The sequence below is a fragment of the Rhinolophus ferrumequinum genome, chromosome 16 (assembly GCF_004115265.2).
Source record: "Rhinolophus ferrumequinum isolate MPI-CBG mRhiFer1 chromosome 16, mRhiFer1_v1.p, whole genome shotgun sequence".
Lineage (NCBI taxonomy): Eukaryota > Metazoa > Chordata > Mammalia > Chiroptera > Rhinolophidae > Rhinolophus > Rhinolophus ferrumequinum.
The window spans coordinates 21,925,240-21,952,047 of record NC_046299.1 but is presented as its reverse complement, the minus strand read 5'-3'; the positions used below and the strand labels follow the sequence as shown (position 1 = coordinate 21,952,047).

General features: G+C 35.2%; 1 protein-coding gene and 1 non-coding gene across 2 annotated transcripts; both read right to left on the bottom strand.

Annotated features, from left to right (window-relative positions):
* Positions 1-673: 673 nt before the first annotated feature.
* Positions 674-26,287, bottom strand: PCGF6 (polycomb group ring finger 6). The gene is made up of 10 exons (XM_033129686.1): positions 25,871-26,287; positions 24,999-25,098; positions 24,812-24,908; positions 23,964-24,019; positions 23,805-23,864; positions 22,782-22,890; positions 18,291-18,318; positions 10,340-10,438; positions 4,137-4,223; positions 674-1,810 (listed from the first exon to the last, which is right to left on the bottom strand). The coding sequence occupies exons 1-10, from the start codon at positions 26,228-26,230 to the stop codon at positions 1,754-1,756; spliced, it is 1,053 nt and encodes a 350-aa protein (XP_032985577.1). The 5' UTR covers positions 26,231-26,287; the 3' UTR covers positions 674-1,753.
* LOC117036496 (U6 spliceosomal RNA) lies at positions 12,203-12,312 on the bottom strand. Its single transcript, XR_004425391.1, has one exon. It is a non-coding gene; the product is annotated as a U6 spliceosomal RNA (small nuclear RNA).
* Positions 26,288-26,808: the final 521 nt, after the last annotated feature.

The following is a 26,808-nucleotide window of genomic DNA, read 5'->3' as shown; positions in this document are numbered from 1 at the left end:
AATGGCTGAGTCAATCACATCGGTATTGCATGCCCATGTGACTGACTCTTAGTAAAAACCCTGGACACTGAGGCTCATGTGAACTTCCCTGGTTGGCAACACTTTGCACGTCACTTATCACTGCTGGGAGAATTAAACACTGTCCCTGTCTTCACTGGGAGAGGACAACTGGAAGTTTGTGCCTGGTTTCTCCTGGACTGTGCCCCATACATCTTTTTCCTTTGCTGATTTTAATCTAATAGACTATAATCATGAGTATTATAGCTTTTCTGGGTCCCGTGAGCCCTTGTAGAGAACCACTGAACCTTAGTGTGGTCTTGGAGATTCCTGACATACGTACGTTAACATGGGACAATAATAAAAACATTAAGTAATTTGTGCAAGAAACATTTAAGAGGCAAATGAATTCCATAATTGCTATTCTGTCCATTGTCAAATAACAGCATCTAGCACAATCAGTTAAGGCAAAGATGTTTGTAAAATATCTATTTGATGGTAAAGTTTAACTTCGATTTGATACCTCATCTCTTAAAGAGTTTGGGTTATTTTTTTTAAATCCACAATAAGCAGAAACATTTCAATAGGTTAAAATAAATTTTTATTAAAAAATTTTATTAAATGTTAGAAGAGATTTATACACAATTCACAAATTCTTTACAAAAAAATTGCCAATCCTTACCCAACTGTAATTGTTTCTATGCAGATTTGGAAATTTTGCAGTAAAATAGGGTATACAAAATATTTCTTTTAGAAAGCTATCACAATGCTAATCTTAGGCAAAATAATGTTTGAAACTGAAATCTCTGTATGCAAGTAAGTGAGGTCTCAAACATCCATATTCTTTATCCCAGTGACAAAATAATGGGAAAATGAACACTAAACTGACTTATTGAGGAAACAATGAATAAGTATTTATGCTGTAAACGTCTCAATTTTTTTATTACTTTCAGAAGCAGTGTCATTACAAAGTTATTGACAGTCACACTATATACTCAAATAAAATGTTACTAAAATTAACATTTGAGGAATAAAAATATTGTTGCAAAGAGGCACCCCTTATTATAAGATATGTTAAAGAAGTCTTTATTACATTGAAGGCTTATGGTATGGGCCATAAACCCTGCAGGAGATAGTCTCTTCACACAGAATAATGATAATTTATCCCTTTTAGAAGTGAATAACATCTCTTTAGTAGTGTTGCTAGTAAAAAAAAAAAAAAAAAAAATGCTACCAGTTCAAAATACGACGGCAACACACAAAAGTGGCCGATAGTTTTGGTCTTTGTCTGAGGTACAGTCTGTGGTTTAACAAAGACTGTCTTTTAATTTTCAGTTCAAAACTGTCCATCTCTCCCAAAAGGATAATTGACCACTGATACCATTCCAGAGAGCAGAATCCAAACCACCAACTTGAAAGGAATATGGCTCAACAAAGAACAGTAACCAACTTTCATCAAAGATTAAGAAGCAAAATCAATGTCAATTTGAAATCCCAAGGAATTTAAAAATTCAATGCTTTGAAAAATTTCCCCTGAGCTATGGATGCTTTTTATATACAGTCTCTAGTAAAACAGATGAATTTCATCATTCCAAGTTGTATTTATAAATGTTACGACACTTGGTTGCTGAAAATAGGTAAGCTATGTCCCAAACAGCACAAAGTGGTAGCAATTACATTTTGTGAAAATCTTTGGTGAGATGCAATTCCGCAGAAGCCTCCTTATTTTGTTTCTCTCCTAATAATCCTAGAATCTTCAAGTAATTTTCAAAGGAGAAACCACAAGACCATAATGAAGGACCAGCAGACCATCCTGAAAAGGAAAAAAAAAAGAAAGTGTTTGCCATTATCTGAAAACTAGTTATGTAAACAATCAAGCCAAAGATGGTTTGTTTTTCATAACCCAACACTAATGTGAACTTCTTTGATTTAAAGAGAATAAAGGATTCAAGAAAAATAAACTTGCTTCTTCACTCACCTCATCACCAAACACTTCCTGACAATGTGCCCTTTTTTGACTCTCAGGAGACAGTTCTGAAACTACGAGGTATCTATAGTTACCCTGGGTTGTTTATGGCTAAGCAGTTCTCCGAAAAGAGATACAACTTTCCTCTCTGCACAGACTACTGAACAGACCACCCACGCACTGGGCTTCCTTAAAAAGAGACTCAATTATCATAAAGCATCAAAGATCTGCTAAGAAATGAAACATTTATTTCTACATAAATGCAGCTCACAACTATTGTAAGTGAGAAAACTTTGGAACTCTTACCCATTTAGTATATCATATACCAGGGGTGCCAAAAAAATGTATATAAGTGGACACTTTGGTCAATGTTGCTCAAGCAGTAGCTCGCCGTAATCAAGTGTCTAGACGTTGATGGTGACCACTTTGAGCACCTCTTATAATTGCAGAAGTCAAACGTGATTTGTATTCATCTTTTGTTATTGGTATATAGTGAGCATTATAATTTTAGTACAGTTTTCCTTTCTTAACTGTAACATTTTTTTGGCACCCTCTATATTTTCCTTCCTCCTTGAAGATTGGTCAATACAATTTCACCTTTCTTTGATATCCAGAGTCATCATTATGAATAGTAACGCAGTGATGTCTTCAGTCAGGGTTGTTGGGCAACTTAACCCTATACTAAGTGACACCAGATACTGTGTTTCTGAGTCTTTTTATCTGCTGTTTTGGGTTTCTATCTCCTCTCTTGATAGCAGGTCTTCATTCTTTGTGCTCTCACCAAGGCTGCATCCAGCAAGCAATCTACCTTTTTAAAGGGCTATTTCTAATCCATTATGAACTAGAAATCTAGCTAAAAAGGAAGACTCATTGGGGAAGTGTGCCATAAGCAAATGGCCTACTTTGAGCAACCGAAGGGAGTGATGTCACACATGCCTTGCATTTCCAATCCTGCTCTAGCTATTAGTCTTTTTCTTCTTTGCTAAGCTTTTTCATGGCTCCACTTCCTCATTTCTCATTCACTACTCAACTCATTGCAATCTGGCTTCTGTTCCGGGCAACTCTAGTGAAAACTCACCAGAATTCTAGAAAAAGGTTCACAAATTCAAATGCCCATTCTCATCTCTGAGGATGAGAGTAGTTCCAAATCTCAAGAAGGGCTTTGAGTTAAAGAGGTATATGTCTTTGTTAAAACTCATGTATTTTATCGTATGCCATGAAAAAATATATGTGTATGTATGCACATGTCTGTGTATATTCATTCTGCTTCTTCCAAGGAATTGCATAATCTACAGTAAGAAAATAATTCTTACAATATTCTGTACCCTATTTTAAGTAGTTGTTCACTGAGTATACGCAATTAGATGAAAACAAAGAATTACATGTCTAACAAACAAATATTTGTTTAAGCTGAGATCTGCTCATGAAATCTTCAATACTTTAAAATATTTATTAATAGTTTAAAAGCTTCTCAGAGCCATATAGCTCTTAAAACAATTTATTCTAGGTTCAGTCACACAGTAGAATATGTGAATCTTTTTTATCATGGAACTTTTTTAAAAATGTACTTGCTTTTCATTTATCCTGACTAGGAGATTTCACATTATATTCCCACTCATATTACAGGCTAATTAAAACACCAAAATAATTACCATGATTTCTTACCTATTGAGCAAGAAATGGTATGTGAATCTCTAAAGTCAAATGAATATCTACAAATTTTTCTTAAAGAAATGTCCTTGCAGACATATTTGATGAGTGGTCTTCAAAGCTACTGCAGTACTGGACAGAGAAAAAAGAGCAAGGCCTCGAAAATCAAACTGCCTGAGGTCTGAGCTATGGCTTACCGACTAACTCACTGTAGGCAAGTTACATGTCCTTTCTTTACCCCAGTTTCTTTATCTTTAAAACGGGGGATAATTGAATAACTATGTTGTTGATACCTGAAAATAATGTATATTACATATTAACTTTTATCTTTAAAAAAATGATAAAAAATAACATGGGGGATAAAATATCTGTTATAGAATTATGAGGAATAAAACAGCTTATCCATATAAACTATTTAGAAGAATGCCTAACACACAGTAAGCATTCAACAAATATTAGCTTTATTTATAATCCAGGTAATTTTAAGAAAAGTGTAGAATATTTCTTAACATCTAAGACCTACCTGCATTGCTGCATCACCTATTGCACGTCGAATTTCCCTTAGAGTTTGATACCGCTCCAACAGGTGATCACCACAGATGATATCTACCTACAGGCAAATAAAAGTATCAGATGCTTTACTTCTTCAAAAACCACATGAGGGAAAACAAACAAGAAAAAAAAACCAACAACATGAAAAAATTAAGACAATCAACATAACTATTTCCAGACTACACTTCACTATTTTATTTTAGACTGATGAAATACTCTCAAGAAAGATTTTAGGAACATTTTATAAAAGCAAATAAAGCAAAATGAAAAGAGCATTAGCGGACATAGCAAGACAACAGCATAGTACAGTGGATATTCAAAATGATTTCCTTGAATCTCTGAGAACAAGTTAAATCACATTTGATATATTCATAAGAAGGTGCAGGAAAGTACATTTTTAAAAAGTTCCAGGATAAAATGATTAAAAGGGTATATAATGCTTAAAAAGGCAATCTTTAGTTATTTGAATAATTCTCTTACAAGAAACAACTCATTTTCTAACAATGGAAAGTCTAACCCTGACATAAAGTACACACCAAGCGAACTGTTTTATGGATGGAACAATCTTAACAAGGTCTTTTCAGCCCTTTAGTAATGTCAAAGCTCTAAGATAAATCTACTTTTATAAAGAAAGAATGACATTGTTATACAGTTACATATTGTGACATAGGAAGATTCCAGTATACCTACTTGCTAAAATAGAAAAGCAAATCTCTAATCTCTTTCACTGAGTGCTCCTTTCCCATTGCCTAAAAATGGGATTAGGTGCTCAACGTCTATTAATATATACCACTTAATTGTCTCCATCTCCTAATGTCTCTGTTTATTGTCTCTATTTAGCTTACGGCATGAAATTTCTCCTTGTCCTTTAAACCAGAATATCATCTCTGACTCCTATTTCTCCTTTTACTTTCTTCTCAGCAATCGATGACCAAGCTCTGTGCTTCTTAGTTTATAATATATCTTAAGTTCATATCATTCCTTTAACTGTATCCCCTAGGCTTAAACCATTGAAATCAGCTCCGAACCAGATTTCTGACCTTCAAATTCTGTTTACTCTAAAAATTCTACACACTGCCAACATGTTAACCTCACGTTTTAAAAACTTTAGCAAGGTTGGGGAAGAATAGTAAAAGCAGCTGCACTTAATTGAGCAGCCACTGTGTACACCATATGGTATACTAGTATATTGACATACGTGTATGTTACCTCATTAGTGTTCCCATTCCTGTGACCTAGGTATTATTATAATTCCCATTGTACAGATAGGAATACTAACAGGTGAAGACATTCAATTTTCCTAAGGTCACAAAGCTAGTAAGCAGCAAAGTCCAGATCTGAACCCAGGTCTGTCCCCAGGTCTATCTTTCTCCAAAGCATAAGTGCATCTCAAGAGTCAGTAAACTTTTTCTGTAAAGGGCTAGATAATAAATATTTTATGCTTTGTGAGCCATAGGTTCCCTACTCAATTCTCTATTCTACCATAGGTCACATCTACTCAATTCTGCAATTGTAGCATGAAAAGAAGCCATAGTATGTCTGGGTTCCAATAAAACTTTATTTATAAAAACAGATGGCAGGCTAGATTTGGCCCATGAGTCATGCCGTGTTTTCCCCGAAAATAAGACCTAGCCGGACAATCAGCTCCAATGCATCTTTTGCTCCAAGGGTAGTTTGTCAACCCCTATGCTATTTCATAATGTATAATCTCCAACCAGTAACAATTTTGGGTTTTATACTTACCAGTTCTAAAACTGGCAGAGCAATACTTGTTTGCAAAAGGACCTGAAAGCAATAACAGATCTTGCAGACAGAACTTAGATCCATAAAAAAATTAAAGAATTTGGAAACTCATGATGTTTTTATTAAGTATTAAGAAACCATCACTCTCAGTGGGCTCCACCTCATGGTATACATTTATGGTTGTCTACTACATTTTTCTTTTCCCCACCCCTATATATTTTTCTTTTTAACTTAATCTTAACCTCCAGAGGTTGGCCAGTTACTAACAGCTTGATGTGTATGGTCCTAGATACTATGTGTGCATGAGGGTTTTCTGTTTTTATAAAAATGGGATTATGCCACATATTATTATTCTACAAATTTTTTATTTAAAAAAACAAAACCTTAATAAGCCATGGATTCTTTTGGAATACATAATTAACTCTCTCTCTAATAGCTGTATAATGTTCCAGTGTGTGAACATATCATAACTTACATATCCATTCCCGATAAATATTTAAATTGCTTTCCATTTCACATGCTGATTTGTAAAGTTACTTGAGTGTATTTCATAAAGTACTTCATTCAAACAGATTTACATCTCCGAGGGTCCAACAAACATGACATACATATCTGGTAATTTGCTAGAAGGACTCACAGAACTCAGCATGATCACAGCTATGATTTATTATAGCAACAGAGCAAGGACACACAGCCAGATCAGTAGGGGAAAAAAAGGTAGGTGGTGTCTGGAGAAATCCATGCGCAGGTTCCCTATGCTCTCCACTCCCAGTCCAGGAAGAGATAACACCCTGAATCCTTTCTCTAGTAGTGGAAATGTAGCCAATTGTGCAATGTTTCTGCCCAGGAAAGCTAATTTAAGGTTTAGAGTTTAGGGTTTTTATTGAGGGCTGATCATGTTGTCATTCTCTGCCTAGCAACTACCAAATTCCAGATTCCCAGAAGGAAAGTAGGTGTTCATCATAGATCCATTGTTTGTACAGTCTCGGCACAGTGAAACAACTTATCAGCTGGGAACTTTTCATATTAATGTAGGGAACAAGCCAAGTTCCTAGATGCCAGGCAAGGATGAACCTTGTAAGCAGACCCTTCCAAAGAGAGAAGCCTCAGGTGTTTGTTAACTCTTTTCTGAACAATCTTTCTACCTTCTGAAGTATCAAGTCTTAGAGAGGAAGAATAACAATAATATTTCTGACTCTCAGAGCAGAAATCAGAATGTGAAGGTAGTCTTAGGAAGGGAGGAAAAACCCTTATCTTTTTCAAAGCCAGCTCACACTACAGCTTCCAAGATAGGATTTTTTTTTTCACCACACTGGTTCATTCCTCTTTGTTCATATATACTCTTATGTTTCATAGAATGTTCTTTTTTTCTTTGTCTGTCTAGCAAATTCCTATCCATTATTCAAATCCATTGTTTCACCCCTTCAGAGTTAAATCGTTCACTCTGTGCTCCTGCTGCACTCATCTCCTATTGTCATTCAATTGTTTACTTGTATATCTTTCCCACAGAACTCTGAGTCCCCTGACAGAGTGAATTTTCTGTCTCACCTTTGTACTCCTAAGCCAAGTACATAGATGCTCCATTTAGTACGAATAGAATGGTAGGGATACACCATATGATATATTAGAGTTTCTTTAAAAAGATTTGGAAACAGTTTAATAGTAGGTTTATGGTCATATACTAAATAAATAAATAAATAAAAAAGAACCTATCTTTTAAGATGGAATTATGATAGGATTAACAACAAAATCTAACTTCCCATCTTTTATATAAAGAACTTTAAGTGATCAATGTTATATATTTTCTAAATATCATCTCATAAAAGCAAAATAAGGTCTGAAGATCAAACAATGTGCAAAAGAACACACAAGAGTAACAATAAAACAAAATACAATAAGACATCAATGAGTTCAGAATCAACCAGTGTAATCCAGAGGCACTGGGGTCTCTGTGAAAAGAAATTTATCCAGTAATTATTGATTTCTTATTTTGAATTAACTTACATCTCTTTTAAGCACACATGATCTATATTTTTTATCTTTTAGAACTTTCTTCCTTTTAAATTTTGATCTGCCACAAGTAACTTATCATTAGTTAACAGTCTCCTAGTAATCATCCATTCCTGCTAGTAAATAACCATATACGAAGGTCATATATCTGTAAACAGAGCACACATTTCCTACCTGGGACTAACTGGTTTAAAGAAGGTTAGCATAGCAGGCTCAAGTGACAGTGTTCACCAAGAATTTTATTTTGATTAATGGTTAACTAGCTCAATGTTTTGTTCATATGAGAAATAACTCTCTTGATTCTCTCTTGGATTTAGAAGGTTTAACAATTTTAGACACAAATTAGTAGGTCTGCATATTTGACAATTCTCTGTTCCATTATTTTAACATTTTGGTGAGATAATAATTTATGAACGTTACCAGCTACATAGTACCTGAATAGGAAAGAAATATTTACGCAGAGAAGCAAGAGCTGACAAGGAAAATTAAAGGTTAATTAAGTTTTTTAATCATTTTATTTCCAAAATGCTAAAAGCCTTGAATTCTATGATCTGAGGAAAAAACAAACCCACATTTTTACACAACAATACCAATTTAGAGCTTTGGTAACCAAAGCTCTAAATTTCTTAAAACACAAAATGTGAAACTTATAAATGGTAATTGTGCTCTGATCAATATCTAGACACAGAGGATGTAATTAATCTATATCCTAGAGAAAACTCTCTTGGGTGCTACCTTAGTTATTCTATATAATCAGGTGCAAGTCTTGTGACTTCTGCTTTTAGAACTAGGAGACTATTATGGGATTATTCACAATTCTTTGTCCAGAAGTCTCTAAACAGCTATCTATTTTTAACCAAAAGACTAAGAATAACCTCAACTATGCTATGGCTACAAGGTGATAGATAAGTCATTCATAGTTTTCAGTTGCCATGAGATACAGCCAGCATGTCAAACTCAGTAGAGGTCACATTTCATTGGATTTAATGTATATTTAATATATATCTACTACTGGCAGATGTTGGTACTAAAAGCACTAGCAAAATTTCAGCCAGCTTTAAAATATTAACTTAATCAACAGCAGATAGCTATTTTAGATAAAAATTATTCAGTAAGGGCAGCCGGTTAGCTCAGTTGGTTAGAGCGTGGTGTTCTTAACAACAAGGTTGCCAGTTCGATCCCCACATGGGTCACTGTGAGCTGCACCCTCCACAACTAGATTGAAAAAAACTACTTGACTTGGAGCTGATGGGTCCTAGAAAAACAGACTTAAATAAATAAAAGTTAAAAAAAAAAAAAAAAAAAACACACCACACCAAATATAAAAAAAAAAGAAAAAATTGCTCTGAAATTTCACACGAGGAATAACAAAAATCTCTTTTATGCAAAATATGTATTATGACTTTCCCCATGATTTATATGACCATACTTAGATTAAGAGAGTTTAAATAACCTATGCTAGGTCATACATTCAATAAATTGTCATGTTTTGGCTCAGATGGATAGATGTTTGACTCTAATGATAGTGCAGTATTTGCTCTGGATGTCTTGGAATAAAGCCCCAATTTAATGCAATGAATGCACCATCACCTCTCAAATACCCACATTTCTTGTTAATTCCAGCTTAACTTCCAGTATCTGCCTGAACCCTGCCATTAATTTATATGTACCCAATAATGCAATATTAGCCTAAATAAAATATAACTGGCTGAAATTTAAAAAAAAAAACTCTTTTAAATATGACTAATGAAAAACCAGAACTGTTATGCTGGTGCAAAAGTAACTGCAGTTTTTGCAATTATTTTTAACCTTTTAAACCACAATTACTTTTGCACCAACCTAATATATAAATGTGCCTTTTCACTGGCCCACATTACTAAACCTAAGAGTAGATTTAGACTTTGTGTTCAAAACTACATGAGGATTGAGGTTTTCATCTTACAACGAAAAACTATTATATAGCTAGAATGGGAGATCTTTTTCAATCCTTAAAAAAATAGGGTCTACATTAGATAGATATTTGACTTTTCTAGGTGTCTTGTGCTAGCTTGTTATACTTGAGCAATTTATAAATGCAAGGATATCCTCTGAAGAGAAGTGGATGGATGACAGAGAATCTCTTGCTCTACTACAAAAAAGGAATAGCTGGAACTTAGGCTCTAGAAGGTCTTTAATAGTTCTCATATCCTCAGCTTTTCTCTGACACCAGTAGATGGTCATCAGTGGCAGTGAGAAACAGAAAGTCAAATGTGATTAAAGTTGGTGTGGGAGTCACTGTGTACCAATAGCAATTAGCATTTATAATATCTATAATATCATAAGACAAAAGCTACGGCATGAAATCTTAGAGTTAATTCTTTCTTCAATATACTTAAGGAAATCTCACAACTTCACCTGAACTTTTACATACATGTACGCTACCTGACAAGTTGGATCAAGATCCATTTTTCTTCTGAGGAATTTTTCTACATGCCCAATGGTTGCTTCTCCTGAAACTCGGACAAACTTCTTTTCCAATGGCTAAATAAATAAATAAATAAATATTTTCAGATGAAATATACAAAAAATGTATAAACCTTAAAGCAAATTTTATAGCCAAGACATTCAACAGACTTATGAAAAATTACTATAAAATTTGAGTTAATTTACCTATCAAAGAAGAAAAAAAATTCCTGCTTAGCTTACCCTCTCTGAAAAGTATGTTAACAAATTTTTTATTAGAAAGGCTTACTGGTTTATTTTAATATCTCATCAAACATAAAACAGAATAAAATTTATTGACAGAGAAAGATTACCCAAGATTAAATGTCTAAAACAACCTGGTTTCTTTAAGAAAAAACTGCAAGGAAAAAAAAATGACAGAGGAGGAAGTGCTAAACTAAAAAAAGATGTAAGGACTATAAAGAGATATATGAACCAATTACAATGTGTGATCTTATTTGGATCCTGATTTAAAGAAATGTATAAAACAATTTTCATGAGACAATCTATGAAATTTAAATAGGATCTGAATATTTGATTAGGGTATTACTGTAAATTTTAAAAATTATAGTAGTATTATTGTTTGTAAAAAGTCCTTATCTTTTACACATAAGTTCAATTTTTACTGACACACAATCTGGGATTTGCTTCAAAATTATATGGGAGGAGGAGAAGAGGTGAAGGCACAGATGAAATGAGATTGGCCATGAGTGTATAATTATTTGAGTGATATGTACATGGGTGTACATTTTACTATTGTCTCCTTTTGAATGAGTTTGAAATTTTCCACAGTAAAGGGCTTTAAGTGAAAAATAAAAAGATTAACGTCTAGACATATGTGGCTGGAATCTGAGCCAATGGTCTGAGGTAGCAGGTGGAGAGACCACAGGGTTTTAAAGTAGACACTAATGCTTACTCAGGCACTCTCTGAGGCAATTTTAAGGAGGATACTGTGTAATGCAAATGAAAAGCTGAGGTAATTAGAACTAAAAGGATATCTTTCAGGAAAATTGAGCAGTGTTTTTCTAGCTCTAGCAGAGAGGGAGCCTAGAATGGTTACCAAGAGGATCTAGGAAGCTGAGGCACACACTTATTCCATGATAGCACTCAGCTTTCTTATCTGTAGTTTGGTTTCTTTAGACCTTCCCTTAAGAAATATGGAAAGGAAGACATTTTGATGACATTCAAGACATCAAGGGTAATACAATGACAGCTCTGATGGCCATACCAGAAAAAGAGTTCTAAAATTGCTTTGAAGGGTGGATTAGGCACTGGCGTCCATGCATAGCTTCCCAAGGGGAGTACTCTAAAGGTGACCCTAGTGATATTTAGCAATGAGGTATGTAGCACTTTTTCTAAGATGAGTTTGCGAACTTAATTGTCCGACCATGTGTGTGTTTGTATGTGTGTGTGTACATATATATTAAAATACATACATATATATATACTCTAAAATTATATTCCAAAACAAAACAAAACAAGACCTTTTCTGTCCTTTATTACCATAGGGTAGTAGATAGCATAGGTGTTAAGTACAGGTATTCCAGAGATAGCCTGCCTGGTTTAAATCCTGGTTCTGCCACTTTTTCGCTGCAAGTCTTAGGGCAAGTTGTTGAACCTTTCTGTTTCTCCATGTCCCTATTTGTAAAATAGAGATAATGTAGCACCTACCTCACAGAATTACCATGAGGAAAGTGATATAATGTATAACGTATGTAAACAATTAAACAATTCCTGGCACATAGTAAGAACTTAAGAGTTATTGCTGGTGTATTGTGATAATTTTGTTCTCTCTCTTTTTTTTTTAATATGGAACGCTTCACGAATTTGCGTGTCATCCTTGCGCAGGGGCCATGCTAATCTTCTCTGTATCGTTCCAATTTTTTTAGTATATGTGCTGCCGAAGCGAGCACTAATTTTACTCTTTATATGAAGGAATTTAACTCTTATAGAGAGCCTAGTTGTTACCATGGGATACCGATATAATCCAGACAAAAATGGCAGTTTCCCTTTCTTTTAATGCAGATGTAGAAATCATCTCACATAGCTAAGGGCCGTCTCAAAAAGGAAATATAGCAGTGCCACAGGTTGAGTCCCCAAGAAGACACCTCTTTGTAGGTGGCACTGTCTGATTAGCATAAGAATCCAATCAGGTGCCCTGAGAAGCTGCTCTTCTGAATCATCTAGACAGATGTCAGGGCATTTCTGAAGGTCAATTTCCTGGGCTTACCATCTCCAGAGCAGGCTTCAGGAATACCAGCAAAAGACAGTCCAATATCTCTCATTTCTAAATTCCTGGTGAGCACTTTACCCCAAGTGTTTGTTAAAATTAATCTAACTTAGCTAAAGTTATCACTACTGTACTTTTTAGATAACCCAGAACAGAATTATGAGGTCTCCCAATACTCAAAAGAAAAAAAAATGGTCTTGGCTTTCAAAGCTAGGGTTTCTCATGTGGTTAACCTTAGTCCTCATACCCCATATTCACAAGTTAACAGGATTTTCTTCCCCATACAAATCAGATCCAGCATTTTGTAAGACAATATGTTTTTTGTTTTAAGGCTTCAAAACAAGTTCTCACCTAAATCGTTAACTCATTATTTTTTCTGCTACACCTAATAACCTCCTACCATCTGCAAATAAACAGGAAAAAAAAATTCACAGGATTATACTTCTTTGAAATTAAGCACAGCAATCTTCCCTGCCATCTATAACACAAGAGGTCATTTGATAAGTTAAAACAATAAGCTAGTTTAAGATCTTTAGGGAGATTTAAGACATTCAGGTATTTTCTGGCTTTAGATAATGCATACCACTAAAAATGTCTTTTAAAAAGATAGTATCAACTCATAATTATATTTTACCGAGAAAAAATTCCTACCTCTGTCAACTGAAAAGGCCTAGAAACAGTTACCAACCCAGTAGCAAAGTGAACCCGTAGCAAACAGATTGTGATTTTGAAATAGCTCCAAAAGGAACTAGGACGCCTTGGAAAAGGACTGATTTCCTCCATGTGTAAGGCAAGAGATGTACAAGTTGAGCATGAAACATCCTGTCACATTAGATAGCAAGGAAGCTATCATAGACTAGGATGTCTATTACAGGACAATTTGAACATCAATAAGGATAATAGCCACATGTTTAAATCCATGAGTTCAGGGGCGGCTGGATGGCTCAGTTGGTTAGAGCGCAAGTTCTGAACAACAGGGTTGCCGGTTAGATTCCCACACGGTCCAGTGAGCTGCACCCACCACAACTAGATTGACAACAACGAGCTGCCGCTGCGCTTCCGGAGGGGCAGCCGGATGGCTCAGTTAGTTAGAGCGTGAGCTCTCAACAACAAGGTTGCTGGTTCAATTCCCACATGGGACGGTGGGCGGTGCCCCTGCAACTAAAGATTGAAAATGGGACTGGACTTGGAGCTGAGCTTGCTGTGGAGCTGCTCCTCCACAACTATATTGAAGGACAACAATCTGGAGGTGATGGGCCCTGGAGAAACACACTGTTCCCCAATATTCTCCAATAAAATTTAAAAAATAAATCCACGAGTTCATATTAAAGTAAAAATAAAAGCAATACCTAAGTCGGTTATGACTGGAGAATGTTAACGAACCAACTCATTTTGTTGAACTTGGTAAGTAAAGGGAAAGAACCAAGCATTTATCCTGCCTTTCCCATATGAACGGTACACTGGTTAACCAAACAGATGAAGGGAAGTTTCTCTCTTTAGAAGTATTTCAACTAATAAAAGAAGGAATGATAGCAACATTTTTCAAACCCTAAAATTAATGGACTTAGACATTGAGCACCGATGGCTACTAACATTACAAATAGACATGACCACCAGACATTATATGCCTTCAGATGGACAAAAACAACACTACCTATGAAGTATCCTTGGTCCCTGCAAATCGTACCTGTTGATCAGCACTCAGACTTAAGTACCAGTGTATGGGAAAGACAGGGGACAGAAGAACATGTTAAATTATACCACAGAGATGCAACATCAAAACCCAACCTGTGGGAAACTATAGGACAAATGACTTAGTTTTGTCAACAATGAATTGCGAGAAAAAAAAGGAAAACTTACAGATTTAAAGACCTATCAACCAATCACAATGTGTAAACTTTACTTGGATCGTGCCTAAAAAATGGTAAAAAAACCCCCGAAAAAACCACCCACCACAATTGAGACAATTAAAATTTTGAATACTGGCTTGATATATGATAATAAATTGTTAATTTTTTTCATTCACCACCCTCAACCTTTAGAAAAATGATGAATTTACAAAGTTGTAGGAATAGCATAATGAAGACCCAGGTAATCTTCACCTATTTTATGAATTGTTAGTATGTTGCTGTATTTGCTTTCTCTCTTCTAATGTATGTGTATACATGTATATATATATTTTCTTAGACCACTTCAGGTTTATTTGCAGACACTGAGATATTTAACCCTTAAAACACATCAGTTTTAAGATGTGTTTAAGAGAGGAGAGCAGTTATCCTCTCAGAATAATGGGGTTCTCCAATATAACTACAATATATTTATCAGGAAATCTATGGAAGTATTCAGGAAATTTAACGTTAATACAATGCAATTATCTAAGTAGGTCCAAATTTAAATTTCTTCAATTGTCTTAACAATGTCCTTTATAAATTGTCCTTATTTCAATCCAGGCTCTAATGAAGGATCACACATTGCATTTTATTGCCATGTTTCTGTAATCTCCTTTAATCTAGAACAGTTCTGCCACTTTATTTTTATCTTTTATAATATTGACATTTTTGTAACTTTTTTGGGGGTATGATACACGGTCATTAAAAAAAGACTTATCTTTTAAGAATACTGAAACATTTACAGATGAAGTAGCAAAATGATGGAAATATATTTCAGAATAATACTAGAAGAAAGGTAAATGGATGGAGGTATAAAACAAATTAAATTGGCCATTAATTAATTGGTAAAACTGGGTAATGAATACATGGGGGTTCATTCTGTCTACCTTTCAGAATGTTTAAGTTTTAACAAATGACTCCCGAGAAAAATTTTCTGGACTATATCACTGCTTTGTGAAGTATTTTTAAATTGAATGTAGCAAATAGGGTTTATGATTTTCATGCCACAGATCTACATGGTGAAAAGTTTAACAACCAGGAATCATCCTAGTCAGACATATTTATTTGAACTCAAAGATAAGGTATAATAAACACAGCTGTTTAAGGAGAGAATACTAAGCTATAATATCAAAGGCTGTTAACTAGAACTCTATTATAAATACAGAATTAAAAGAAAAAACAATAAGCTTGCCAATTTGTTAACTAAGTATAAAAGACTGTTTCAGCAAAGTAAAAACAGTCACAAAATAAATTAATAGGATCAATTTGCTTCTGAAACAATACATTCATCACCTCTCACAGACATAAATCCTGCAAATTAACATCTGTATCATCAGTAAGATCTCAAAAACTGTGAGAATAGTACAATAAACTGCCATATACCTATCACCTAGCTTTATCTACTCAAGGCTTGTTTTAAATACAAGCCACCCCAACTATTTCTTGGCCCCCACATCCCACATTTGTTTTGAAGCAAACCCCAGAAATATTATTTCATTTGTAAATACTTCAGTATGTATCTCTAAAAGAACGCTTTTAAAAACGTAACACCATTTAATACTTTACAATTTCTTGATATCAAAAAATATTCTAGTATAAGTTCAAATTTAACCAATTGTCTCAATTTTCTTATCTAGCAGAAAATGATTTTATTATTTTTAGAGCTGACATTACAGAGAGAATAAAAATAAAACAAAAGTTTCATGAAAAAAGTGTAATAACCAATGATGGATTCAAACTAAAATTCTAATTTATGCATATATCATTTTCACCAGATATATTTTTGTATTCTGAAAATGTATACACTGTATTACAAATACTGCTCTATTCAAAGTTTCTATTAGATCTTAACTTATTTTTAAAAAATGTAACAGCTTTATTGAGATATAATTCATGTCATTAAATTCACCATTATAAGTGTACAATTCAGTGTATATTTACAGAGTTGTGTAACCATCACTACTATCTAATTTCAGAGCATTTTCATCACCCAAAAAGAAACCCTATACCAATTACTAGTCATTCCCAATTTTCCCTCTCCCCTGAGCCTCTGGCAACCACTAATCTATATTCTATTTCTATGAATTTCTCTGTTCTGTACGTTTCAGATAAATGGAATCATGTAATATGTAGTCTTTTGTGCCTGGCTTCTTTCACTGAACATAATATGCTCAAGTTTCATCTATGTTGTAGCATGTATCAGTACTTCATTCCTTTTTATTGACAAATAATATTCCATTGTATAGATGTACCATATTTTATATAGCCACTCATCAGTTGATGGAGATATTTGGATTGTTTCTAATTTGGGGCTATTATCTCATAAATTTTTTAGTTTATTTTTCATTCAAATCCAAATAAACTCCATGCACTACAATTAGATGATATCCCTTGAGTTTCTTTTAGTCAATATGTTCTATCTATATGTTCCCTCTTCACTTCTTTCCCTTTTATTTGCTGAAGAAACAGAATTGTTTATCCTGTCGTTTCCCACTATCTAGATTTGGCTTATTCCTACAGTGTCATTTAACATTTCTTTGTGTCCTGGATTTTCTGTAAATTAGTAATTAAATCTAGGCATGTGATGAGCTTCACATTTTTTTAGGGGGGCAAAAACACTTCATAGGTGGCATTGTCATCATATGTTTTTGATGTGTGAGCATCAGAACTACATAAATATTCTAGGTGCATATGTGCTTTTGTGGAATTCAATTGGCTAATATTTCAATTTAATTTCTAGTTCTTTTTTCATGAGGTTTTAATCCTCTGTTGGCTTGTCTGGCTACTGTCCAGGTCTCTTGACAGACAGTTTCAGAGAATTCTGGGAGCATATAACACTGTACTTGTCCCATATACAAACTTACATGCCACTTCCCCGCCCACCACACTACTCTGAAAGAACTTCCTAAAGTTAATCACCTTACGTTTGATATTTTATAACTTAAAAGAGGTTCAAAGTCACCAAATTTAACATTGCATTTCCTCTATCACGCTGATCTCTGGGAAACATCTATGATATACTTCATCCATAGAAATACCCATCTGTTCCTATGCTTTAATTCAGGTCTCTAAACCACTATATATACAAAACAGTATACCCAATCAAATGTAACTTACCCAAGTTTTAGTATAGACTGACAGTCACTGAAAATCTTAACAGATCAAAGTCACCCATTCATATATATATATACATATATATATACACATATATATATCCCCAAGTAACTATAAGGCCTGATTTGTCTTATAGTTACCTTTTCTGAATGACTAATGCTATAGAAGCTACAACGTGTACAATGGCACCTGTGATATTGGAGCTTTTAAGACAACTCTGAACTTAAGTATGTTACAAAGGAGTTCATTCATAGCTCAACAAGTTCAGTAAATGATTGAAGTAACAAGTTAGGGCAGGTTAACTTGAGCCAAAAATGTTACATGTAAATAAAATTTTAAGTTCATACTTAACTCTAAATGCCAACTATGCAAAACATGCTTTGAAACATTTTTTTTGTCACCAAATTAACATGGCATTTAGCTTTAGACTTTGAAAGTTACTTATTTTCCTTAGACCATTGTTCTGAATTAATAACAAATCCCTACGTAACTCTTTTCTCATTAACCTATTATGAGAACATTATTGAATGTACTTCATATTTCAACGACTTTTATTTATAAAACACTTATTATAGTTGAAGAAAATCTCCATATGACTCTTAAATTTGTATGCTACAGGGTCATTTTGTAAAATAAATGAAAAATAAAAGTAAAATACCTTAAAATGTCCTGTGCCTTCATTAGCACTGAAAAATGAAAGCAAAATTAATCAATAAAATATTTTAAACTATATATTTAATCATATAACACAGAAAAATAACATGAATATATTTGAGGAACATCAATTTAATTTTAAAACATGGTCACCTAACCCTTTATTTAGGAAATAAACAAAAGTAGTTGTCATTTCTGCCACCTAGTGGTAAGCCAAAGACAGTGTTATCCAGTATTTTATACTACTTTGTATATACTTCCAGAGTTAAAGGCATATTCTTAATATTTAGATTTCCCCACATGTAACATTCTGGTAGCATTCTAGTGTTTTCCAGTTTAAAGTAAACCTTCTTTTTGCTTTTTATTGTATCACAATTAATGTGTTTTTCTCTATAGTAACCTTCGTAAGATTTCCTACAAGAAGGTGGCTATACTTCCTGTTGTTTTACTTGTAGCATAATCAACTGGCATGATTTACTCAGTTTGTCTTTCACCTAGAATTGAAGAGATTTCTTGATTAAATCAATTACTTTTATATCATGAGGAGACAAGGGGCACTAACCTTTGTTGACCATCGACTATATACCAGGCCTTATATTAGGTCTTCATATATTATGCATGTTTTCATTTAGTCCTCACAATAGCCCTGCAAATCAGGCATTAGTAACCCCATTCTACAGATTAAGCTCAGAGAGGTTAATTAACTTGCTTAAGGTCACAGACCTTGTAAGTGACAAAGCTGGGATTCAAACTCAGGTGCACCTAACCTCAAAGCCTATGTTCTTTCTTCCCTATCACGTTGTGAAGAAGAGGCATCATCTACAGAGTATTCTTATAATACAAATATGACAGAGAAATATATTTAAATTTTTGTTCCATTATAAATGTATTTATATAAATACAAATGTAAAATATAATTTACATATACATATTATATATAAATAAATCTACTAAGATTATAACATAATCTTAAGAGTTATAAAATAAAGTATCCTATCCATTACAAGAATCATCTCTATAGAATTCATGATGTATGGGCACGTGGCTTCTGCTTGAATACCTTAACAGACAGAGAGCTTCTTAACTGACAAATCAGTCGATTCTATTTGTGGGCACCTTTGTTAGAAACTGCTCGCTTGCACTGAATCAAATATGTTTCTCCCTGTAACTTATAACTACTGGTCCTAGTTTAACGTTTTGGTACTCTTATGAAATAGATTCAATCTTTCTTTTATGTGATAACACTAAAGATTTGAAATTAATTTGAGGGGCTTATAATTACTTTCTCTTTTTCAGACTAAATGTTTTTGTTCCTCTGCTACCACATGACACGGTTTTCAAACCTTTTACTATTCTAGTTACACTTCAGTTTACCAACATCTCTCTTAAAATGTAGTGCCCAGAGCTGAACATAATATTCCAGTCAGACTAACACAGCACACAGGCGGATTCCACCTCCCTGTTTACTAAACACCATCCATCGAGTTTAAGATCGCATTAAATTTTTGCCATATCACACTTACCTCATGTGAGTCCATTTTCTTTCCTAGGCAGATATTGTATATACTACAGCACTATGAACTACTTTAACCTTTATTTTTGAATGATCCTATATTATTTTACTATTCATATAGTGATAATAGTTTAGACATGTTAGAAATACCATGTTGATTCTTACAACAATCCTGTGAATTGCTCTTATAATCCCCATTTTAGATATACAGAAACTGATGATCAAAGAAGTTAAGCTACATCCCAAGGGTTACATACTTTGAGTTAGACTCTTCAAAGCCTATGCTCTTTCTATATACACTATACAGTCTGGCTGAGGTTGTTTCTTTTTACAATCGTCTATTTTAAACATAGACATTAAGAACAAAGAGGAGAAGTACAAGACTATCTTAAGATCACAAAACATGCATATCCAGTTTAGGGGGGAAATCTAATTTCACATTCCAGCGGTTAAAAAAAAAATCAGTCCACCAGCTGACCTACCTCAGTTGTTTGGCTCCTCCACTTCAAGTATATGGTAATATGGAAAAATCTGCAAACCACTTGTTCCCTTTCCTGAAAGAGCTTCCTTTGGGTTACCCTCAGTGGCCTGACTTTTGTAGAAACACAAAAGCTTCTCCATGCAGTGAAAATGTGGGGATTTAATTCTGGGGACTGGGGACTTCAAATGGACTCTGCCACTGGAAACTGTCTTGCAGAAGGACTCCCTGCCACACTGCAAACTTTCTTCCTCTTAACCACTTAAAACCAGATGAAGGACTATAACATGAGGGGGACAGCCCATCATAATCATCAAGGTTCAATTCTCGTTTTACAGACAAGGAAGCTGAAGCTCTAAGACATTAAAACTAAAAGTTTCATGAGGGCAAGGGTCATGGAGGCCTTATTCAAACTGTATTCCCAGCAGCTAGTAGAATGCTGTGCTGGTCCACGGCAGGACCTTAATAAATATCTTATGAATAAACAAAAAGCAATGTAATTTTACAAAGCTAGATGACTGAGGAACTAGGACGTACATCTAGATCTCCTTATTCCAAATGAGGGCTCTTTTTTCTACAGCAGGGAAGGTGTTATAATGTACAACTTTGGCAAGTGGTAATGACTGTGGGCAAGTCTCCCTCATTGGGAAAACTTGCCACGACTAATTATTTATTGGTTTCTGCTGTGGGCACAGAAAGAGAGAATGGCGGCACACCCATCACATGTTTGCCATCTTTGCATTACTGCCATTTTTCAAAAGTGCATCCCTGCTACTTTTCAAAAAAAGGTACAAAAATACTGATTGTCAGTTCCTACTGTGCATTAGGGGAAAGGTTACATTCCCCCAAAATAATTTTTTAGAAACATAAATCCTTTCAATTTTCAACTGTTAATTAACTAGTCGTATTACATATCAAGTTACATGGTAAAAATTCTAATACAACGAAAGTAAAACTTTTCCCATCCCTGACTCAGACTTCAGTGTCCTTTTCCAGAGGCAACTGCCATTAACATTTTCCTGTTTGTCCTTTCAGGAATGTTCAGTGCATGTAAAAAACATGTACATGCACATATTTCCCACCACCCTCTTTTTACAAAAACATAAATGGGCACATGCTATATATTCTCTTCCGCATCTTGCTTTTTTCACTTAAGACATTTTGCAGATTTTTCCATGTTATCATATGTTATTATATTAGGACATATTCATATGCTATATATCATTTAACTAGTTCCCTTTTGGACATTTAGGTTGGAACACATTCTTTAATAACTGAAATTGCTGGCTTAAAGTTTGGTATTACATGGTTTCTTCTCATTCTTCCAAAGAGATACTTATTTCATTATCATCAGCCACTACCATGTGGGCTTTGAGGAGGCAGAAGAAAGATTTCACACCTCTAAGAAGTCCTGGATTTCATTTGAGAACACAGGATGAATACATAAATTAGATAAATACAACATAGCACAAGCAACATAGCACAAGCTAGGTATTAAATAAATGATACAGGCAACCTAGAGTTATAAAGAGGAAGTGGCTGAGAAGTAAAACAGTCATCCATCAGTGACATAAAATGGAAAAATCTAGATTTTCCAAGAAAAGAATTTATTTTATTCCGTGAACTATTTAAGTATTTTGAAAACTACAGTTTGATAAGTGCCAACTTTGTGACCATGATAGCCTGTGTCACAATGTTGCAGTATAATGGAGTATACCATATGCTACAGTGCTTGAAAGAGGCAATTTATATGAATTGGACAGATGTCCAACTACTTTAGAAAACAACTTGGCAAAACCAGCTCAAGTTGAAGACAAACATATCCTAAGACTCAGCAAATTTACATTCACTGTTAGAGAACTATCTCACATATATACAAGGATATATGTACAAAAAAATATTAAAGCAACATTGCTTGTCACAGCAAAAAAAAAAAAAGGAAAAACTTAAATGTTCAACAGTACAGAAAAAGATAAATTATGGTCTGTTTATTTTAAGGGACTACCAGGCAACAGTGAAATGAATGAACTATAGTGACACATTTCAACATGGGTAACTCACACAATGTTAAGTGAAAAAAACAAGTTGGAAAACTCAGTATGATCATGTAAAGTTCTTAAAAGGGCAAAAACAATTCTACTATGGCTTAGGAATAGATATACTTGTGGTAAACATATAAAAAATGCAAGGGAATGACAATCATTACTTTTAGTTAGGAGTGTGGTTATTAAACTCTAAGGGAAGGAAGAGTGAACGGGAATAGGTAGCCTAGAGGCTTCGGCCATATTAGCATGGTTTATTTCTTAAGTGAGATGATCAAGATATAAGTGGTTATTGTACTGACCTTCAGATCTTTTTCTAAGTCTTAAATATTTCATAAATAATTTTTAAAAGGATATCAGAAAATTTTGATTTTACCTGAGTTCAGAATGATTTCATAACAGCTGGGACTTTAAACATTCTTTATTTTAAGGTTAAGAGGTAGTGAGGTTTAGGGTACTCACCCAATGAACTCTAGTAATAAAGACATATCAAGTTCAGGTGGAATCCGAAACACTGATTCTAAGACTTTCTTAGATCTTCCTTTGCTTGAAGGGACGGGCTGTGGAACAGCTATTTGACAGCCAAACAAAAAAGTTGAGTTAGAACAAAAATTTCATAAACTGAGGTCTTTGAAAAATAATTACACAGATATCATAACTATGTAGACTATTTAAAAGGTCAGAAAGCACTCAATCTCCTTTTCTTTAGTAACATCAGCTAATTTGTCACAGCCAGTGAAATTGGAGGCAAGCCTAGGGACCACTCCGCAATGGAAGGCAGACAAGTGTGGCTGGTTTATCAGGGCCGCAGAGAGAGCTCATCATAACAGCAACCACAGATAATCCTTAACAAGCGCTATGTGCCAGGGCTCAGGGCTATTGCTCAACACTTTACATGCACCACCTCATTTAATCCTTGTTATAATCCCATAGCACAAGTACTACTGCTACTTTTTTTTCTTAACTGCAAAGAAACTGAGGTTACAGTTTAGTGAGATTAGGCAATTTGCCTAAAGTCACCCACATAGTAAGTGGAAGAACCAGGATTTAAACCCAAATCTATCTAACTTCCATACTGTGACACTACCATCAACAAAAACACTGATGTTTGAGCAGTTACTATGTTCCAGGCACTGTTTTAAGTGCTTCGTATTACTCAATGTATCCTTACAACAATTTTATGAAGTGATATCATTATCCCTACTTTATAGATGAGGAAACTGAGACATTGAATTTATCAAATTCATACTGCTAGTAAAGTGGTAGAGCTAGGACCAAACTGAGACAATCTAGCTCCAAAGCCTGTACTTTTTAATTCTTATAAATAATTAAATTGGATTATACTACATCATTATCTTCAAAACCTTTCTCTCTCTTTGATCATAAAATAACCAGCTACCACCAAAAAAGAACCTCAAAGGGAGTAAATTTTATTGTTAGTATTCTTTAATCTATAAACACATTATGGTATACACCCAAACTTACCAGGTTTAGGTACTTCTAGACCTCTTTCTTTATAGAAATCATGCATTTGCTTTTTTTCTCCTAAAAAATGATAAAACATAGACTAAATTACACTTAAAATGTAACTGTAGAGTCAGCAGAGATTCTGGGATTCATAACTATGTAATAAAATAAACTTACTTTCCTCTAGATTGATCACTAATTTGTACACTATGTCTTGTAATTGTCGGTCCAACCTAATAAAAGGAAAGGATGGAGAATACCTCAGAATTCAGAAAAATGCATTTGGGTACAGAAAGACTAACGCTCTTTGTAAGTACTGTTTTTCCTTGGGAGTAGATATCTCCTTTCTCAGAGGTGAATTACTTTTAGGTAGTAGCACTCATAGTTCACCTAAGAGAACCTCAAATAATTATATGTAATCATAATTATAAGTAATCAGAGACTCTTGAATGGTCTGCTAAATTATTTATGTGCTGTCCTTATTCCCTTGATAAGAATGTGCGCTTAAAAGCAGATACTCTATTTTGAACTTCTGTGTATCATCGGCAAAGCACTCGTCTATGAAGGTATTAAAAATGAAATAAATGAACAAATGAAAGCAATGCACTTTTAGTATTTTTCTTCCCTTAGGAAACTGAACATGAACTGAAAATCTGATTAATAAGCCACAATGACCTATGAAAGATAAGCTTTTCTAAAGAGGCCAATTGTTTCAGGTATTACTTTCAGAAAATTGAATTCTAAATATACTGAAAATGACAAGCTTAAACTGGCCTCATTAACTTGAGTGATGAAATTAAAATCCTCAGGAAAAAAGACCTGTGCCTCTTTTTTTTTTTTTTCTTTAATCCCCAGCAGATATCACAGTGCCTGGTACACAGTAAGTACTCTATAAGTATTTCTTTAAAGAATATGTAGTTCTTCTAATTTTGAGATAGGTCAAGATTTTAGTTCCCAAAACACAACTTCAAGCTTTCAGAAAAAGTATACTTAAAATATAAATTTTACTTATATATTCCTCTTACCTTATGTTGTAAAGAGGCTGTGTCTGATGTACTACTATGTTGCATTTTGGACATCTGTTGCTATAGTAAAAATGTCTTACAATGCAGCTTTTACAAACTGTTGAAAAAGAGAATGCTTAAATTAGGAGGCATTCGAGACATTTCAAAAATTGAATATATTATTTGGAAATGTGAACTATATGCTTACATGTATGAAGACATTCTGTAATGGTAGTTGCATCTATTAAGTAACCTTTGCAAATGGAACACAAGATGTATGGGGTCAACTCAGAGAGATTAATCAGGCGCTGCAAATGCAATGGAAATAATTATAAAATACAAGTGCTTGCCTTATCAAATTTTTAAGCCATAATCCCCAAATTTTACAAAAATATGTAATTTACTTTGCAACATAAAAACATGTTCCAGTACCTCAACCCTTCAAAACACTGCTGAAAGTTACAATAACATGGGGAAAAAAACCAATGTTTCAAAAATATCTCATTGTTTTGGATATACTGTATATTGCCAAATGAGGGGCATTTTACTTTATGAATTACTTACAAAATGGGCAAACTTTCCAGATATTGGTGTTTAAGTTTAATACAGTAATTCTTACTGGCCAGGTGTTTTACCTAACTTGATGAAGTATGCGCTACCACATTAAAAAACAAAACAAAACCAAACTTCCCAATTAGAGACTGACTAGGTGGGAAAGGGTTTACCATGCTCTCAGCACCGTGTAGAAACGGACAGTTTTCCCCCTCCGACTGTAAGCTCCTGGAAGGCAGGAGCACGGTACCCTTGGCGCCTACTCGCTTGGCGCACAGTTGCTTCAATAATTATTTACAGAACAAGTGAGTCAGACCCGGGGAGCCTCAGTGATCTGCAGCAGCCTCACGAAATGCGTCGGCAAGGAATCGGGGCGGGACAGAAGGCCGGTCCTCGCCACATGCCTAAGCGAACATGGTGGGGAGGGGTGGAGGTCGACGCCAGTGCCACGGACTGCAGCGGCGAGCCGGGGGCTCCGCGGGGCCTGAGGCGGGGGAGGCCCCGCGGGGTGGGGCAGGGTACACATACCTCTTCCTCGTCCTCGGATTCCGGCCGGCCCCCCTCCAGCCTCAGCGAGAAGTGGCTCATCTCTTCCTCCTCCTCCTCTTCTTCCTCCTCCAGCTCCTCATCCTCTTCCAACTCCTCGTCCTCGTCCTCGAAGCGTCCCCTCAAGCGGCCCAGGCTGCGCTCCGGCTCCAGCTCAGGGGGCCGGGAGCCCGAGCAGCCGGGAGCCCCCGCCTCGGGCAAAGGCAACGGACCCTCCTCACCCGCTGCGGGCGCCGGGGTGAGGGCAGGCGGGGAGACGGGAGGCGGAGGCGGCATGGCTGCGGCTCCCTCCGCCTTCGCAGCGCCCGCGTTACCCGTCGTCACCACCGGGACCCCCTCCATGCCGGGGTCAGAGACAAGGCGAGGCGAGACCAGGCGTCTGGTTAGCGCGGGAGTTCAGCCAGCCTGCCTACCCTGCCGATGCGCAGGCGCGGGAGACCTGCAGGGCCCGCTGGGAAATGTGGTTCACTGAGTCTCACCTAGGTCACCACGTAAGCGGAGCCGCTCAGGTGTATAGGGCGGGGCTTGCGGGCCGCATCTGAGAGGAATCGCACCCAGTTTTTCCTTTGTAAGGGCTGACGCTCTCTTCACTGCCTTATAAAAACTACAAAATTGGTATCGTTTCAGACAGCAATATACTGTCTGCATCGATTGATGCGCAGGGCTCTGAAATAGGTGCTGTAATGATGTTGCATTAAGAAGAATAATGATTTCAATTTGAGTACCAATTACGCGTTTCTTCCATCCAAGATTATATATATTAGAAACTATGAAGGTTCTATTTTGAAATATGTAAGTTTATTTATTTGGAGGAATTAAATCTATTTATTTGGAGGAATTAAAAATTTCCAGAGTGGAAATTTAGTCGCCATTTGAAGATCATCCATGATTTCCCAATACATAACGGAAAGTCAATTATA